The 20,785-nt window shown below is 41.1% G+C and overlaps 1 protein-coding gene across 1 annotated transcript in view; it reads right to left on the reverse strand.

The window, feature by feature from the left end:
• The window catches only part of LOC141757369 (matrix metalloproteinase-17-like), a 98,820-nt gene that overhangs the window by 34,461 nt on the left and 43,574 nt on the right, over nucleotides 1–20,785 (reverse strand). Inside the window, exons 2-3 of the mRNA XM_074617805.1 lie at nucleotides 12,111–12,243; nucleotides 10,989–11,124 (exon numbers count right to left, since the gene is read on the reverse strand). Of these exons, the coding sequence (XP_074473906.1) occupies nucleotides 10,989–11,124; nucleotides 12,111–12,243 (269 nt within the window). The remainder of the gene's footprint in view (nucleotides 1–10,988; nucleotides 11,125–12,110; nucleotides 12,244–20,785) is intronic.

Here is a 20,785-nt window from a genome sequence, read left to right on the forward strand (position 1 = left end):
TTATATCAACCTTAATGTATTATTTTACCTGACATGACAAGGTAATTTGTCAGTGAGTAATTGAATTGAATATGTTGAATATGCCATGACTCAAATATGAATTTTTTTTTCCAGAAGGATAATCTTGACTTGAGAATATGATGAAATAAAAATGCTCTAAGAAATTAACATTATCAAATTATCCTTTCTGTATTAACATATATTTTATGGTCATATACTGTATGAACCAAGTCAAAAGTCTCACTGCATCATCTATCCAATGCAACATTTCGATCATGGCGGTGTACTTAAAGGAACAGTGTGTAGGATCTGGCGGTATCTAGCAGTGAAGAGGCAGATTACAATTTCCCCCGTATGCGGAAGCGTGTAGGATTGCTATGATGGCCAATGCGAAAAACGTAAATGGTCCACTCTAGAGCCAGTTGTTATGAGAGTAGAGTGCTTAGAGTGTGTGCATACGTGGGAAACGAGTGGTGAAGCGGCGGTTATGGGAGCGGGTAACGTTATCGACTCCTACAGGAAAATTTAACAGTGTTTGGTTTTGTCCGTTCTGGGATACTGTTGCAACACGGCGGACTCCGTGGAGAAGAGACACGCTCCGTATGTAGATATAAACGTCTCATTCTAAGGTAACAAAAACACAGCGATTCTTATTATCAGGTGATTATACACTAAAGAAAACATACTTATTAATATTATATTCCATTTCTGCCAATAAATCCCCCTAATTGTTACATACTGGTCCTTTAAAGCAGTGATTCTCAAAGTGGGGTCTGGGGACCCCGAGGGGGCCTTGAGGGGTTTCTAGGGGGTCCCCAGCAAAAAAGGAAATAATTTACTTTCACTATAATTCTATCCAAAAGTAACCCAATGACAGAAGGTATCAATATTTTAGTCATGGGTTTAATACACCGTCTGTAATAAAATATCTAAAAGCAAAAATCATATCAGATGGGGAACCCAAGAACAAAATCGTATCAAATGGGGGTCTGTGGTCTAATTTGTGTCCGTTTTGTGGTCCTTGACATGAAAAAGTTTGGGAACCACTGTTTTAAAGGAATAGTTTGATATGTGAGGAAATAACAGAGGTGGGACCAAGACAGAGTTTCTTCACAGAGTTAGGCTAGCCGTTTGCCCCTGCTTCCAGTCTTTATGCTAAGCTAAGCTAATTGCATGGTGGCTCTAGCTTTATATTTAGCTTGCAGACATGAGAGTGGTATTGATCCTCTTTCATTTCCAGCAAGAAAATGTACTATATGTTTCCTAATATGTTAAATTGTATGTTTAGAGTGGAACTTGTCATCTCAGTGGGAAACAAGTCAGAACAAAGAAAGTGACTAATGCAGTCACATGTCATATCATTACGTGGTTTTCTCAGCTCAGCTCTAAAAGAATACATTTGTGGCTGATCAAAGCGGATGGCTGTGTGATCACGGCGTGGATGTTTATTTTTTCTTCAAATTTCATGACCGTGACTGACGAGCATTTAGAAAGTGATAAGCACATGAGCCAGCAGAGTTTGGAGGGGAAAAAAAGTGCAGATGCAAGAGTTTTTGGCTGCAGCATAAAGCAGGAGTCATCACCGGTTCAGTGGCTGAGGGCTGTTTAGCAGCAGCAGGGCTTCTGAGTGTGCATCATTGACTCACAAATAAATATCTGAGAACAGAGTGTACTGTCAGACATTTCCACATCAATCAAATATAATACCTCCATAAAGAACTGCTTACATCAAAGCACACCCCGACACCACTGAGCAGGCAGTCCTGGACAGACTGTGAATCTTTGGCTACGGTGCTTAGCTGACAAACAGAGGATGGAAGAGGAGGAAAGAGAAAGGGGCATTGTTACAGGCTGATGCATGAAGGAGGGATGAGAGTAAGCAAGCAAACTGATGAAATGTGCGAGTCAATGTCACAGTATTTATGATGATACTACACTTATTTATGCATTAAAATAAATCTCATTTAATGTAAACCTGACTATTAACTATGCCCTTGATTATCAAAACAACATCAATTCCTATTTGTAATCTCGCTGACTGGTTTATAATTCCCGTCCGCTTCAGCGACGCTGGTATTGTTTTCACCTTGTGAGTCTGTGTGTGTGTCATCATGGTAAAATGTGATCCTGGAGACGCCTACTGTAGCGGGAAATAAAGAGTTTAGACCTCAGGTCTCATACACTATTCATAGCTATATCTATTTAGGGCTGGGACGATACACCTATCTCCTGATTCAATGCTGTCACGATACTTAGGTGCCGATTCGATAAGTATTGCGGTGCGATATTATGATTTATTGCTTTTTTGTTAACTTTTTTAACGCTAGATCATGAGAAAAAGTTGAACCATACACTTCTAGGGATTTTTAATTTGAAAAATATCATGCATTACAATGTTTGATTGTCAGCATGTATGCAGTCAGAGTTGTCCTGATGTCAAATATATCAGTCATTGTCAGGCATTATTTATGAAACTTTTTCCAGCGACCCAAAAATCAAAGAATAAAGAAATTTTCCTCACAATGAAGGGGTATTTTCTTTCTAATTTATAAGGAATATATAATGTTTTATACTTCTGGTGAATATAATCCAATCAATCTTTTTTCCAATATATGTATTTTGTATATACAGTTCCCTTTGTTAACACCTTATTTTGAAAACCAGACGTAGTCACACGTATATACTTCTGCTAACTTCGCCAAGTCCGTCGCTAGCTCTACCCGTCAGCTCCTTTCTCTTTATAAATCCATGGTCACCTCCGTTTCACTGTATTTACCATAAATTTAAGTAGATGGGTGCGCTACAGTTGTAGCGTCAGCCGATTTGATCACGTAGATGAGAGTGACGGCCAGCTACCGGTTACCGCAATACGATAATGCCTTTCCTGGCAATGTGTTGCTTAGACAGACTGACAGAATTTACGCCCCTGGCCAATTTGGCGTCGCAACTGGTTTGATCCAATCGTAACATGGTCTTTCTTTTTACTGGACAATCTAAGGCAAGTACAAAATAAGTCAAGTATAATGAGGTTTGTAATTTCAAAAACATATATTTTGCAAATACCGTGCCAAAAAAGGTAATCAGAATGTGGATAATAGCATGCTTTTTAATTTAAAAGTGATAGATTACTTGACTTCTTCTCACAAAGGGTATGCTTGTTTCTGAGAAATTGGATTTATTGAAGGTGTTAGTCTCTCTTAATTTCCCTTGTCTAAAAAGCTAATCTTCAATTCGCAGAGTTGTAAGAACAGGAAAGCCATTAAATGGATATAAGCAGCTTTTGGAGACAAATGTTTTTGTTTTTTTTACCTTTAAATCAATAAGAGGAGGGGAATGTTTTGCAATGCATTTTACGTGTCATGCATTATTTGGGCAAATTAATGTCTGTCTACCATAACACAGCCTATTCATATTCTCCCTACAAAAAAAACATGATGCTGATGCAATGGAGGGTCAGGACGAGTGGGCCTTTAATGCACATATATAATAATTAAAATCAATAGGTTGCCTTTTTATTGCACTGGAGCAGAGTGAGATGAATTTCCCAGCAGTCAAGATAATGAATGTAATGACAAGAATATGAGCAAGTATAACTAAATTATGGTAACCTAATAAACCTTCTAGATATCACGTTAATAAAACGGCTGTGGCGACTTGGGATCTTGAGTGACTGTGTGCTAATAGGGAGTTTTACATCTCATCTGACAGATGAAAATGTTATAAATATGTAATGAGGAGGGAAATTAGTTTCACCATTACAGACTATTATTAATATTATTTCGAAAGTCCAATTGCAATATTTTGCTTTTTTTTACATTAGGATACTGCTTCAATACAACTGTAGAAAATGTAAACATTTTCAGTGTCTCTGTTAGAAAGGTTGTTGACCCAAGTGCCCTCTTGTGGCAAATTGTGCAATGTGCTATTGAGCGCATGGAGCTGTGCAGTCATTCAAAAATAGACGTAGCAAGAGGCACGTAGGCAGAGCAGAGCTCAGTGCAATATACTGTGAGTTGAACCGCGAGTAAAACCAGTTATTTCTGACTGAATGGGACATTTATTGAGCCTTTCACGGTATAATGTTTGATTTCATAAAGGCTGTTTACAGAAGCGGAGCTACTCGCCGTGCGGCTTGCTTATGCCAATGCTAGTTTAGCTGATTTGGACAATGTTTAGACTTTAGACTTTATTGCCCCCGGGGGGAAATTCATCTCCACAGCAGTGCACACATAAGACAATAACACATACGATAGTGCAACAACAGTAACAACATGACAGACATCAGTACACACTCAGGTCTACTCAACGAGGCCTTTTGTTTAAGACAGCTAGAGCTGCAGGGATCAGTCTCTTTTTAAAGCAAGCCTTTCTGCACCTCAGTGCTCTGTACCTGTGCCAAGAGGGCAGTAAGGTGAGGTGGTGGTTGAGTGGGTGTGTAATGTCCTGTTCTATTGCAGTTACAATGCGTGCAATGGCCTTATTGTTTAGCTTTGCAAGGTTGGTGGGGAGACCAATTATCCTAGTTAGTGATGGATAACAAGCTAAAGAAGCAGGTGGAACTGTAAATGGACCATGGACAACACGTTCTTACCCCAACTCGTCACATACTGACGCTTTGTCAGGACCCCTTGGAGTCTTTTTCTAACTTTATAACGCATTGGGTAGCTCAACGCGTCTAAATACGGTCGCAGTAAACACTTGGCTAACGTTATAAATTCAAACAAAAAAACTTGCTTAGGTTTAGGCAACAAAACGACTTAGTTATGTTTAGAAAAAAACATCATGGTTTGATTTAAAATTACTACTTTGTAAAGTGAAAGTGAAATTTAACGCCAAACAACACATTGGCCTCACACGGGACACCAACAACGGTCTCCTGGATGAAAGCCCTGTGTTTGTTGGACCCATCCACCACCCCTCCCAGCTGCCCTATGTGTTTTGTCGCTCTTTAAACTACGTCACCACACTTCCCGACCACTTTCTCTGCACGTTTAATATTGAAACGGATGGGTTTCATTGTAGTTACTTGAAAGCCCGGTGCGTCTCATACAAATGCTAAAGGGTGCCCCACATAATGTTTGTTTTCTTTTTTATACCCAAATGAGCTTTATTCTATTGTAGTGATCTCAGTTGTGAAAAAGAAAATGTTCCCATATACTCAGAACATTCCCCTGGTTTTGGTCTGTCTTAGACCATAGGAATAACATGTATGATTTTTGATTTTTTTTCCCCTTTTATGTATGTATATCTGCTTACTTAAAATCTCATTATATTTTGGCAACTTTGTATTTGTTCTTGTTATACGCCACGCATCCTTCAACTCGACACCCATAAGCCTCAGTGGTTGTAAATACTGTGTTGTTGTGTTAAGCTGAAGTCAGTAAAGAAGAGTTATCTGATAGTACTGTGTGTTCTGACTGACACCCTAAGGTGAACATAACACCTACACAGTCCTAAGTGAATACACAGGATACAATAGAAGGCAGAAGGTGTAAGACTCTGTATGAGTCTGCACAGTGGATGTTTTTTGAGTAAGTGATGATTTTCCACCCCACAAATTAGTTAAGCACCCGAATATCACAGTAAATACCTATCTAATAAAGAAGCAAACAAGTAGCCATACATTTTCCACATTAAACTAAATGCTTTCATTAAATTACACCCAACACTCCTGAGGCTGCGGTTCTGTATAGAATATCAATGCTTTACTATGTTGCTTTTATTGATAAACCACACCATATGGCAAGCTTTCAAAATCCGACTGGATCGGAAATCAACAAACGATCCACAAGTGTTTGTAATAAAAGCACTGTAAGTTTACCATCTGTTCCTTGGCAGGAGCTCCAGGCTGAAAAGAAATCTAAAAGACACCAGGTCTGTACTGTATTATCTCAATTTCCAGTAAAACTTGGCTTCTTTGTACACAAATGTGAAAGCTGCGAGGCAGAGGTGGCTTCGCTGCAGGACTGAAAAAAACAGGCTGCCTTATTTCACAAAGACGAGTGGGGCCAAGCTCTGGGCATCTAAGATGTGTGATGGGCAGTAGTAGGTTGGCAGTGAGAAGCGGAGAGAGTAAGAGAGAGCCAGTGATGAGAAAAGGCAAAATGTTCCAGTCATAAAACAGCAGGTCTTCGCAGCGGCGTGCATGCCGGTTCCCCTGAAGCAGATGTTGACTCTGTACAGCAGCTTCGATTCAGTGCGATGCTGGATTGCTGCCACTCGGTTTTCCAGGTCAGCTGAGACCTTATATTAGAGCCCCCATGCAATCACATCCTGACCCTTAAAGAAAAGTCTGTATCTCTCATTGGAGGCCTCCAGTGGGCGGATGCGGGGGGATTATTTCAACAAGGCAATGCCACAGGGGACAAGAGTCACCATAATGTTATCAATAAGCCATAACCATCCTGCCCCCCGGTGACAAGCCATTCAGCCCTCTGAACTCATCCCTCTTGCAGTCTGATCTGTTACGTCTCCTGTTGCAAACCAGTGTGGAGCAGGAAACTCAGTCGGAAAAAAGCAGACAGATACATGTTTTTTTAAAAGTCTTTTTGATAACATTTTTATGTAGACGGATATTAAAACAAACAAACAAAGATAACGCATCCACAAATAAAAATATGGATTTTCCTGAAAACAAATATTATGATTGTGAATTAATCATTTTAAAAATGTCGGTTGGTCCAAAATGAATGTTTTGTTTATCTCTGTGGAAGATATCGGATGTTTGGTTCCCACGTCTCAGCCCCGGGCCACACTGGGTATGTCAGCAGTGCGTGGCGGCTGCCTCGCTAAACTGCTGCGTATCTCAAGCGTGGGGTGTCCACATCAGCAGCGTTTCTGCTGCTGGGCTGCTGCCGCCAGCCCTTTCTTTCTACATAGAGTTTGCCTTTCATAATGGCCGTTTCATTTCATTATAAACCGGGGCTCGGGGTAAAAATAGGCAAGACCGCACATCTCTAGAAGATACGCAGCCGACACACAGCCGAGCCGAGCCGAGCCGAGCCGAGCCGAGCCGAGCCGAGCCGAGCCGTGCCTGAGCCGCGCTGCTCACGCGGGCTGTGTGGCTGCTCTAACCTGTTAATATGGACCGCCGAAATAAAAAACAACAGGTTCCGCAGCCGCCACGCGCTGCTGACGTTCCCAGTGTGTCCCGGCTGTAACAAGGCTTGTGACCCAATAGTTGGTATTACGTGGTATCTCTGGGTCATCGGTTAGTGTGGAGAAAATGGAGAAATGTTTGAGATTGACAGGAAGTGCCTGGCAACCACTTGTTATGAAGTAAATGCAATGGAACGGGGGGAGGGAGACATCTTGTAGCTGAATGTTATCAATGTTATCATTAGCACCTTTAAGTATTTGTTTCTCTTAGAAAGGAGCTTAACATTACACAACTCATCTTCATCCTGCTGCCTGATCATCTTCACCATCTTCTCTCAGTGTATACTTTATTCTTTGTCCTGCTTTTGCAGTACAACTACCGCAGCCCCCTCACTCCCTCGTGCTCCAACAGCCTTCCCATCTTTCCTGCTTATCGACCCATTTCTTCAATCCTCCAGTGCCCTGATGTCCTGCTTTCCCTCCGCATCTCGCTTCTTCTTCCTCCCTACCTTAGATCTATTAGCCTCCTCGGGTCATCATTGCTCTGCAGGTTTGCTTTGGTCCATATGGCCCTTGTGCTCACTCTCTTTAACTTTGGCCGAAATAGCCCAAAGGCTTTCCTCAGGTACATAAATACTTGTTTAACTAGTACGTGTCCACCCAACAGATTACCGCCACCTTTGATTTGCGCATTCTAGGCACTGTGTACACACTTTCAAAACCATATTTCACTTTCTTGATAAACAATATCGCAGCATCACATATTCTGAAAGCATAGCCAAGGCTTTGACAGCCTATGTTTCAGCGTGTTCCTGCTGTCAGGGAAACACTGCAGCTCCTGGCAAAGCAACACCCCACTGAGCCGAGCCGCCGCGCTGACCTGTCAGCGGTAAACACCCGGCTCCTCATCTAAACTAAGGCAATTTAACCACTTACACTTGGTGGAAAAATGGCTCAACACTAGCATTCAATGAAAGGAGAAGAATAAATCTGAAAAAAAGAGGATGGCTGTAGAGTCCTACTGTGTTTTGAAGAGCAGTATTGAATGGCGCTGTGGGTACCAACATACAGTATCACAAAATTCAGTTTTCTTTTTCAGGTTTTTGTTTGTGTGTTTGCCCAAAATGTCTCATTTTCTGCAGCTGTTTGTTCTCCTAAGGTGTTTTTTTTTAAGCGTAATTATAAACTTTGCAAAACTTACATCCAATAATGTTTGAGCAATCAATACAAGCAAAAAGAGCTGTGCTTGTTGTTGGGATAAACTATGAGGGGGCAACTGATCAACGATCACTGTGCGTGCAGACATTTGTGACTGAATTGCACTGAAAAGTCAGCTGACACTGGATTTTTTTTAGCAATGGTAGCGGCATTTGTGAGGCTGCACAGTGGTGCTTTGAGCTAAATGCCAACATGCTCACATTGGCAATGCTATGCTGTCATTGAGTAACCTGACGACCCCTCACTAAGTGATATATTCTTATGGATATTTCATATTATATTCAATGCACAACAATAACAGTGCAGAACAACTGATAAACTGAACAATTAACCCAAATAGTGAACGTAACGACTGCAGGGAGTTTCTGTAAAATGAGCAATTTGGATTATTTCCTGTGAATATTGAGTTACATTATATGAGTTTTCCTGTTATTTTTGGGGAGTTTTAATACAATTGTCTGCATTGCTTTTTTTTTTTTTTTTTTTTAACAATCATTCATACTTAATAGGCTTCTTTGTTTCCTTATCCCTGATGCTTCGCCATTTTTCTATTAGCTCTTTGGTTGTTTTAACTACTGTTCTTTTCTAATGCAGGACGAGGCTGTTTAGCAGAGAGTTAAGGCTCTCAAAATATAGCTTGTGTTCAGGGTCTTCACCGCGCCCATGTCTCGTTTATATCTGAAATAATAATCAAAACTTTAAAAAATAACAATATCATTTCGTTTTCTTCACATAAATGAATGAAATATGAGACATAGACCAACTGTATATTTTTTAAAAAGTCAGTCAGCGCCGTCTACGTGGCGATATTGTGCAGTTGCGGCCTGCATGGGCGACTGTGCGTGGAAGGTCTGAGCGCTGAGCCGTGCGCCTCCAAGATTTTGTAACAAGGCACAGACCGCATTGGGATGATTGTCTCAGAGCAGCTGCCAATCACAGCTGTCAATCAGTTTTCAAAAAGTAGACTAGTCTACAACAACAGAGCAAGACTACTGAGGAGAAGAGGTCCAGTTCTTGGAGAGCAGTGGGGAGATTTTATCAAAAGTTGTGGCAAGACTGTCATGCTGACTGACTGAAAAGCACTTTAAAAACACCTCTCAAAAGCAGGGAGAGAGAGAGAATGTATGTATGATCAAATATGAATTAATATTCTGTTACTGTAATGCCTATTTCTCGCATAAAATATTTTCAGAAACATCTTGTAGTGTACTGTTTAGCTGTAAAATGAGAAAGTTTGCTCCAGCTGGTGGGCGGTGCTTGGTATTTCCCTCAACTGATCTCAACATGGCTGCTGGGTCACAAACTTTCTCATTTTACAGCTAAACAGTACACTACAAGATGTTTCTGAAAACATTTTATGCGAGAAATAGGCATTACAGTAACAGAATATTGATTCATATTTGATCAACGCTGCCTAGTTTGACCATTTGATCGGAGTGTGTAAGTGATTCAAAGCTGCTCAGAGACGGCAGACTCCAGCTCGGCTCTGATTGGTTGTTTTCCTCCGGTCTATCAAATCTTGCAGATGCCATTAGGAGCACCGGAGGACACCGGAGGACACAGAGGCACATGGTTTTGTTCAGATTACCTGTCTCATGCACTACGGTCAGGATATAGTTTAATCATATTTGCTCCAATTCTAAATACTGCTGCTTTAACTGTGTGTACATTGTTGTTATTTGCCGTATGGGGACACACCACATTTCACAGACTGTCCTACACACCAGCTTAGATCATCTTCTTGTTGAATCAACCCCGACAGCGTGTGTGAATCAGCACAGGCCAACCATATGTTTCACTGCCTATTCCTCTGCTGTCTTCACACTAAGCTGTATCCCTGACAGATGGTCCAGCTGCACTTAACATGACCATATTGTTTCATCATATACAGTATAAACTGCAGATTGACTCTGTGATGAGGCCTCTTATCTTTAGAAATCACACAAATGACTTTGGTGTCGGGAGTAGAATTGCATAGATGCAATTACGGTGTGCAAAAAAAAACATTCTGTGCATTTCATGCTGTTCATCTGAGCCAAAACTGATCCAGAAACCAAAAGATTTCCGCCTTGAGGAAGAATCGCCTAATCTAATCTACCAAAGGGTGCACAGATGGAGGAGAAAATTGTGAAAATGTGATGGTTCATGACTTCAAGCTGCATGTATTGCGCTAGTGTGATGTACCGAGTTGAACTGAACAGAATTGTGTTAGGCACAGATTGAGCTATACTAAAACACAAACACTGAAACATTGTAGTATGTACTTGTGCAATATCATCTAACTATAACGCCAGGAATCTCTGTCTGTCCGTCTGCGTGTTATTCGCATATCTCGAGAACAGCTCATCCGATCTACTTCACACTCGGCGGGTACAAGCAGCCACACCGCGGTTCTCGACAACACCGCAAACAGCCCTTCTGGGGGCTAAGCAATCGGCCAATTTCCGATGGTTATCCGTTGTATCCATAATCTTAGTGCTCTGTTCCCTCCAGCCTGTAGTAGGATGAATTGGACACATTTCCATTGACTCAATGATCTCATCTATGTGAAGCACCCTTCAGCATTCAGCATTACTACAGGTGTAAATGGTGAATAATCTTGACTTTGAATTTTTTTGAGGAATAACCTTAATAGCGTCGAGTAGTAGATTGTGTGCTACATTTATGCCTACCTCCAGGATAGATGCCTCTTACTCCATTTGTTCTGCGGGTTCAAGCCTCGTTTCCTGCGGCCCATTGTCCCCTCCGCCTCAGAGACATCTGGCAGGGAACATCTGGGTGTTTTCATTAGACCCACCGTGGCTGGGTCTAAAAGGGGAGAGGAGAGATAATTGTGATACGGACTAATGGAGGAGCATTAATTTAAACCTAATATTAATATAACATCATGAATCATTACTTATTTTTATGACAGCTGGAACTTACTTAAACACGTGAATGTGTTTAACATAAACACAGTGGAAGACATCCACCACTTTGGGTTCAACATCTGTGCGCAAATGGCCGTTTCAGTAGCTGTAACTCATACTGCATGTGCTCATATGCATTCATATGTGCCTTTGCAGGAGGTTATGAGTGTCCGTTCAGGCCATAAATCATAAATGCTCTGTACGATATACCCTCTCACATGCACAATCGCACTCCTTCTCCCACACTGCGGTCGGGGCCATAAATTATACTTGCTCACACACACCTACCACTGTCTCAAAAACACAGTCTAATGCTCTCTACCCTCTACCGTTGTGTATGTGAGGTGGAGTAGTGGTGTGTATGATAGGGAATGATAGTGTTTGTAGAAGCGGTGTGTGTGTGTGTGTGTGTGTGTGTGTACTCTTTGTGTACAAGAGCAGAACATATACTGATCAATATACTGTTTTACGCTACCACTATTATCAATCACATAGCATGCGGTACTGTCATTCTACTGTGTGTTTATGTGACAGCGAGTGTGATTTATGTTTACAAGGTGTCTCAAGGTGTGTAGACATCTGTGCAATTCAATACAAATAGATGAAATACATTTTACCTTTATAATGGTTCAATGGTTGTTTGTGTCAGAATGATTGACTCAACTCAGCGGCGGTTTCTAAAGCCATATTTTGTGTTTGAATTGCATTATATTGTAGGGCGTACCTTATCTTTTTCTTCCTCCCAGGTACACTTTTAAGTCACTCTCTCACTCTCACATACTGCAGTCAGGAGGTAAATACACACACGGTGCCTCCATCCATCCATCCATCCAAAGTGCCAACCTAATCCTCCCCTTTCACCGTAAATCGCACCCAGCCACATACCTAAGACTCCGGTCTCCTTCAGCCCTCCATACTTCTGCATGGCTTTGATGGCCTTGGTCAGGGCCTCCTTGGTCTGGAGCTGACCAGTCACTGGGTCAGGGGGAGGGAGGTAGCCGAATTTACTCAGCCAGTCCTTGAGGGGAAACAGCAGACACAAGAGTTCAAGGGTTATCCCCGGCATTTCAAGGACTCCAAGTATCCCAAAGCTGCTGAGAAGCTCTGACACCTGTTCATGTTTACTGTCTGTGGATACTGTGTGTCTATGCACACATGTACCTTCTGGAGCTTTATGTCTGAATGAATGTCTGAGTAACATTATTAGTGACACCTGCTCTTTTCCTGTTATGTCAAGGTAAGTCTACAATGGTATCCAATATTGTATAGAAATGACACCATGCTTTCCAATTGGCTCACATACACATACTGTATAGGCATTAGTCAAAATCATCACACACCGCAGAGACAAATGCAAACACCGGATGAGATTGCTAAACTAATCATACCATAAGTGTGAATACACAATATATACACAATGTTTAATTTCACAAATTGATTTTCTGCATTTGGTGTGAACTGACTTTTTAATAGTTTATCAGGAATAAAATGGGAAACTGGAGGAAGGAACTCATGGTCTGTCAGTGATTTCTGTGGGTCTTTCTCACAGCAGACATTTGGACTTGTCACAGTAGACAAAGCCGAAGTGTTAATATCATTGACAATGGCTATGTTCTTTTCAAGTGTTCCAGTAAGATCATTATTTGCACCTGTGCTTTTCCCCTCTCTGGCATGTCAAAATGTCTTCTGTAAAAAAAAAGAAAAAAAAAAGGCCCTTTTTCCTCCCCGTATTCTGATTTCTGCTGGATTGCTTTTGCTTGTTTTTGCCACTTGCAAACTTTGTTTGGACTGTTCAATGACTCTTCCATGCATGACACAATATTAAGTTTTGTTAAAAAAGTAATTAGTGTGGAAGAGTCTTTCCTTTGGTTGCCAATGTGGTTTAAGATATTTTATTCATATTCAAGTTGTGTCAATTTGATAGTGAAAGTGAAGGTTAAGATATTGTTACCCTAGTTCTATAAGCAAAGGTGGAGCCCTCTACTGGACTCTATGGGTAATACTCTCTTCCAATCATGAGCACAAATTCGGTCACTGAAAATTTGCATAAGTGTAGCCGGCCAACCAGGACGTGCCTATTCAAATAAGTGCAGACCCCACCGTATACAGTACAAGGCAGCTCACTGTTTGTCATCCCACACCTCTTCAGTAAGTGGCGTAGGAATGACAGGGCCCCCTGTAGAGGGCTCCGCCTGTGCTTATGGAACTAGGGTTACAATATTGTAACCTTCCTTTTAACTCCCACAGGCCAATGAATGCACGCCCTGCCGTGACACAACGTCGACCCAACCACACTGATCCTGACCGGCTGGAGGTTAGTCACCGCCGCCAATCTACTTCTTTATACTGTGGGGTCCGCATGTATTCGGGTAGGCACGTCCTGATTGGCCGGCTACGCTTATGCAAATTTTCAGTGGGCGAATGCGTGCTTGTGATTGGAGAGGAGTATTACCTATAGAGTCCAGCAGAGGGCTCCGCCTGCGTGAGTTGGAACTATTAATTTCCTGAAATATTTTTCATTCAGAGTCAATAATTATAAATACAGTCTCTCTCTCTGTCTGTCTTGCTGTCTCTTGTTCTCTCTCTCCTCCATGTAGCTCAGCTCCACCCCTCCATGATCTGATAGACAGTCTGACACATCAGCTTTCTAATGGCTTTTTGATCAGTGCCCATCAGAGATAAGTGACGCAGATCGATAGCAAGGCAACTGTTCTCGATTGACAACACTCGGGAAATTCCATTAACTTAATAATTGGCTTTAGTTCTTGCAAAGCTGTCTGTTGACAGTTGATATTTGCTTTCTCATCCATGGCTTTACTTAATAGAAAGGAGAAAGTTTCATCCAGGATTATGAGAAAGAAAAACAGTGCTCGAAGAAGTTTGATAGAAAGCAGAGGGCTAATAATGTGAGTAACGACTGACAATAAACTTCGAGTTAAGATCTTGTTTACCGTAAACCCAATAGATGAGCACTGCATTATATTATACATCTGATAATAACTACTCCCTGTGTTTATACACACCATCTTGTATTTTAATGTCCTGATAAATGTCACGGAGACGGGCCTCTTTTCATTTACTAATAAAACTGAAGTAACCGTCTATGTTATGATGTGCTTGGAGCATCTGCGCTCACGCCAGGTGGGTTGCAACCTGGCTTAGATATAACAGGTGGATGAGGGCATTATTCAAGTGTATTATCACATATCCAGCGGTAAAAAAGGTTAGAAAGATGAGCAAAAAAAAATAATGATGGAATAAAATGTGGTAGTAGGAAAACTGGAAAGAAACGGCAGATTGTGGAGTCTGAACTGCATCAAAGGCTCAGCTTGATACATGTTGTGCCTGCGTGGTCTGGGTCAAAGGCATTGGGATTCTGGGGCAGGTTATGCTGAGCTGGAGGTTCTAGCTAAGCACTTTAAGGTTCAGAAGCCACTCGACCCACTTTTCAGTGTCAGCATACAGAACGTTTTGGCAAGATGTAAAGAAAAAAATATATATATATCAAGCAATATTGATCCTGGTTGTGAAGTGTCCATGTCAGTCTCTTCCCATCCACAGGGCAGTCGCTGCACAGGGTCAGAATAACAGCCCTGCAGCTGCTATAGATCCAGCATCTCTTGAACCCAGCCCTTTTGTAGTAGAAGCTACTGCTAAATCATTATTTTTCCCCATATGTGGTCAAGCAAAGAACAACATGGACGTTACATCAGATAGGGTCTGCATACCCAGAAAATTGACTCTATGTTTCACACAAATGCAAAAGGAAAAAAATACTATATACAAACACACTAGGCTTGTGTGCCTTAGGGAACCTCTTCACTACAACGGAGCAATTTCTGCACACACGTCGGTGTTGAATCCACTAAGAGAGCATCAATCATAAGTGCCGTCTTTGTCGGTTTTAAAGCAGCAAAGGGAAAGGCAGTATGCGCTGTAGCTTTCAAGCACAGAGGCAATTAAAGGTGTTTTACATGAGGCGCGGAAATGCATCGGAACATTTATGGACATACTAAGAGGGGAAATAATCAGTTAAACTAAGTAGGAATGAAATAAAATAAAATACAAACACGCAGTTTGAGTGCCGTAGCTGCATTTAAACTAAAGATCATCACTGCTTTCTCCTAAAAAGCACAATCCAGTCTAGGTAACTTGCTATTGAGTATAATTAGACTGGGTGTAATGATCCATAAAGTACTGTAAGTTGTGAGTTTATTCCCTCTAAATCTGTTTCTTAATCACGCCTTATTAAGACTCACTGACACAGCAAAACCATGGCACAAAATAAGGTGAAACACTCCAGTATTCCCATACTCTTGTATCGCAAATGAGAGGCATGTTTTCAGAAAACTCTGCCAAGCCTGCTGCCACTGTGGCAAGCTCTTTTTCTGAACAACCAAATATCTGCTTTGTACAGTAGTAAGCCGTCGTGTTTCAGTTGCTCTGCTGTGGTCGGCATAAAAGTTTCTTTCAGTGTCTTGTCCAAGCTGTAGAGCAGAACCAAATAACAGCTGATTTGACAAACAAGTAAACAACTGGCTCAAGGTGTTAAGCGTTTCTTGTGTCACACTTGTGTAAACAGAGGAATAATTGTCCTTGACACATGCCAAAAACTGGCTGCTTACATCCAACCACTTCTTGTATTTGTTTTGCTACATTAAGAAAAGAAAAGAAAAGAAAAAACTAATTTCGGAAAACACATTTCACTATGTTTATGTAAAACTGTCTCTGTTTAATATGCGCATCATTGTGGGTCCCAAGTATATGTATATAAGATGAGGACGTAATCACCATAACGTCACCCACTGGTTTGTTGAGTACGGTTTGGAAGCCTCGAGTTTGTCATTTTGGCCGGCGCTATCTTGTTTTTTGCAAACAGGAGTGATGTTCAAATGTATGGAAGGACTGGCGGTTTTTGCCGCAACGCCTGATTTGGTGTGAATGCAGCCTAAGAGTCTACAGCCACTCTAGCGGCTCTGTGAGGTTGTAATTAGGCACAGTGGTGCTTTGAAATGTTAGCTAAATGCTAATATTCCCATGATGACAATGCTAGCATGTTGATGTTCAGCAGGTAATGTTTACTGTGTTCACCTTTTAGATTAGCACATTAGTATGCTAACATTTGTCAATTAGCACTAAACACAAAGCCTCGACTGATGGAAATGTCATTAGTTTTGCCGGCATTTGGTCATAAACCAAAGAAATCAATGAAGTACAAATTAAAACTGCTGGTGGCGCTATATCAAAAATCAGGAGAACCAAAGTAATTACAAATTTTAAAAATTTTAAGGATATCCATTAAAATAATTGTTGGGACATTTCACTAAAAAACAATGTCAACCTTATGACCTTGAATGTGATAGATGAAAGGTCAGAAGTTCACCCTACACAATACAGGAATCCTCTGGGTACAATGAACATCTATACCACATTTCATGCCAAGAATGAGCAGTCCAGCACCCCTAGAAATTGTCTTCATGTTCAACATTTCCGCAGTGCTCAATTTACGCCCAATGCCAGCGTTCGATGCAGGAACCAGAGTGACCTTTATTTAACAAAGCGGCAAAGAAAGAGTGTGGAGGTCGAGACAAAAAAAAAAAAAAGGATGGCACTGAGTGTTAAAAACTTTGTCATTGAACACAAACTGGAGTTTGCAGAATCGGCCTATATCAACATTCTGTCTGGGTTGTTTATTAAAAAGTAATACATCATTGCGGTCATTGCAAAGGTTGTTGTTCCACGCTGTCAAGAATCCCAAACTCATCCATCTAGACTAACTTGTCAGGACCACCTGCTGCTCAGTGAGTGTGAGTGTCAGCATTCATTTGTGAGCGAGAGTACGTGGAAGCAAAATAAAAGTCAGAACTTAACCCCACAAAACACCTCGCTCACAGGAGACACAACACAGACGAAAAAAGGTGCGAGAAGACGTGTGGGGAATGGAAAAAAAGGGAAGATGATGAAAGACACAGTGGGAGATGGAAGGAGACCTCTGATGAGGAGGGCTTCTCGAGTCTTAAGATCTTCTCATCCTCAAGGGAGCCTTCTGTTGTACAGCCTTGTAAACATCAAATCAAACCACTGACTATGATTTCACACACCACAAGAGAGAGTGTGTAAATGTGAGTCACGCATGAGCTGCATGAATAACATCGACCAAAGAAAAAAAAGAAGAAAAAAGACAGAAGCACACACACAAAGGCTTCACATGATTCCTTTTGGCCTTACTCCATCCGAGGACAGCGGGTCGGTGTGTGACAAGTAGCTGCATCTCCTGGTGTGTTTTAATACCAACTTTTACGGAGACTTGAATCAATTAAAGGGGAGTGTTGTGGCTGGATTCTAACGCCAGACTGGTTTTATAAGTTCCTGCGATCATTTCATTGCTATTTTCCAGTGTAAAAAAACATGTTTCCTAATTCAAACTGACCGAAATTAGTGTTTTATATGAAGGACAAAAACACCCCACTTTTTAACAGCCACTTTTCAAGCCAACAAAGGGAGAGTACTAAAAACACACATTTAAAAGTTTAAGGTTTTATACTAGATTCACCATATCTTAAAGAGAAAAAACCCAATGTGGAATTCATTAAGTAGAACTAGATTAAAACCGAGAAAGCGTTTCGATTTATAAGAAGGTGGTTTTATAGTTCATTCTGAAGTAACACAACAAGTTAATCTTCTTTTTTTTTTTTGAGAGAGAGTTTAATGATGAAAGTGCTGGCAGAATAACAGGTATTGATAATAACGTTAAAGCTTCATAATTCATTGTGCAGGCACCAATCTTTACAAGGAATGACAAGAGTCTTGGGTAGCATGGAGGGACCAATCAACGTAACAGGATATTTTAATCTAGTGATGGATGGATTCCTTGACAGAAGCAGATAGAGGGGGTCATCGAATAGAAAGTGTCAGATTTTGCAGAAACTGCATTTCTTGACACATATTTTACATTGACCAATACTTAGAAGACTAGTAGCCACAAGGAGAAGGCTTTTTATTGATATTACAAAAGGAAGACAGAAAAGAAGAAACCTCCATTAAACAGCATCTTACATATCATGTGGATTGTATGGAGAACAAATCGGCAGCGTCCTTTGATTGGTGTAACTGCCATAATTGTCACATGATCAATGTCATTTAACTATATATTTAATTTATCGCTGGTTTTGTCTCTTGCACACATTGTCTAGGTCATTTTTCTATGTTATATTCATAGACTGTATATACGAAGTGGACGTAGTCAACGTGACATCACCCATTGGTTTGTGGACTACTGTTTTGAAGCCTCGAGTTTGGCATTTTGGCCGTCGCCATCTTGTTTTTTTTTGGAACCACACGAGCGAAGAACAACTGAACGCTGAATAAGACATTCATAGGCGACCAAAATGTATCTTTCATGAGCTGAAAACCCTGTGAAAGGGTTCAAATTGTAAAACGAAAACATGGACAACTCTTAGACAAGACAATGCTGTGGTAGTAATGTTTCAATCAAAAGGTAGCCACGCCCTAAAGCATACCCTGCTTTATGGTCTAGTTGACTCTAAATGGGACCATAATTTACTAAATGAACATCATGTTGTATTGAAGAAGACTGGAAACTACCGTTTGATACCATAAACTCATGTTTACAATGTTTACTGAGGTAATAAATCAAGTGAGAAGTAGGCTCATTTTCTCATAGACTTCTATACAATCACTTTCTTTTTGCAACCAGAGGAGTCGCCCCCTGCTGGCTATTAGAAAGAATGCAAGTTTAAGGCACTTCCGCATTGACTTGACTTTTCAGAATGAGTCTTTCTGCTCGCCATACTACTCAAATATGATAAAAAAAAAACTTGAATTACAAAGACAAAGATAATCAATCTTTCTATTTCATCCTCAGATCCTTCCCTCATACCATCTCTCTTTCTCCCTCTCGACATGAGGTTAGTCAGTGACCATGATTTTAATCAGTCTCCTAGAGGCAAAGGGGAAAAAAAGGAAAAGAAAATGGGTCGTGAAAGGTGGCTGATTGAAGAGAGCAGTTGAGAGACAGAAACATGAGGCGGATCTTGTCAGCTGGACCTCCTTATCGCTCGTCATAGAGTCGGATGGACAAAGATCTTAGACAAGAACAAAGATGGAGAGTGAGTGTCAGACAGACGGACGAGGTAGGTAGGGATGGATGTGATGTGGCATGATATAAAGATAGCAGTCACGGTGACACACATCTCGTACTGGATATGAGCATCACCTGCACGGTGAGGAGGTATGTGGAAACTGGTTGAATTTAGATAACAGTAATTAGCGTCTGTTGGAAAAGTACCAGAATAATGCTAAATGTTGTTTATTTGCAGGATAAAACATTAAAATAATTTGGTTGAAACTCACTCTGCATTCACTGTGCGTTGAGAGTGGTTGTCTGAAATATTGCTGATTTTTGTGAGATTTGTATCTGCCTCCTAATGAGACACTTTGATCTCCCCCACTTGTTTTCATTAAGAAATGAAGCAGGAAAACAGAGGAACTTCTGCAACGATGAAAGAATGTGGAATACATAAACAGAATCAATGTATTTAACAAACCTTTTTTTTTCATGTTAAAAGGGACTGTTTGTAACTTTTACACGTATAAATCTACCGGGTCGGTTTCCCATGCACGCTCGCATTTGCGCGCTCGCGTGTGGCTACGCTGTTCAGACAAGACTCCAACACAAACTACACGGAGGCACCAAAACCTCTTGGTTATATCTAGTGAAGCCCGTCTTGCAAAACAGTGTTGGTGGCGGTCGTAGTACGCGGGGGAGACCGTAGCTTTGGTCTCCAGGGCCGGAGTCTCTGCTGTACTCTGCTCCTCTGCCTGCTTGCCTTCACTCATACGCCGTGCTGGTTCTCGCTCACCCTCACGTTCATGTGTGCTCACACCACACTGCAGAAGATTTCGTAGCTCTGAGAATATCTAGTGAATGTACAGTGGACGTTTGTGCAGAAATAACTGCTGCAGCTCCTCCAGACCAACAGAGGTTTCCCGTGTCTTGTGAAATGACGGGGCTCCGCAGCGAGTAACGTTATCGTTTCTAACCGGGTGCCGTCGTCTCCCTCCGGCTGCGGTCGGAGAGGATAACGTTTCTCTGAAGCAGGAAAAGCCAACACTAGGATCAGCAGTGATTCATGGAGAGACCTTCGTCTGGTCAGCTAACATTACTGCCAAGCAGGTAAAATATAGGGATATTGTGGTTTCAGCTGACGTGTGACGAGTTTTTAATATAGAAGTGAACAGTGAACTTTATGTCTCTTCATACAGTTCACTGATTAAATCATATCTGGATATGAGGCGTATTTTAAAGCAAGATGTAAAGGGGGTCGTATTTATCATCGTTTGTGCCAACAGGTGCAGCACATCAAACCACTTAGTTCTCAGATTAGACTATTATGCAATGGTACACAGAAGGATTAGTAAAATAAGTGATTCTAAACAGGTAGGGTGAAAACAACACACCAAAGTTTGTACTGATAATGATAGTGATTATATAAGATCATTATATTTCCCATGTATGCTGCTCAATGCTTCACTAAGAT

This window comes from Sebastes fasciatus, chromosome 19 (assembly GCF_043250625.1).
Source record: "Sebastes fasciatus isolate fSebFas1 chromosome 19, fSebFas1.pri, whole genome shotgun sequence".
NCBI classification, from domain to species: Eukaryota; Metazoa; Chordata; class Actinopteri; order Perciformes; family Sebastidae; genus Sebastes; species Sebastes fasciatus.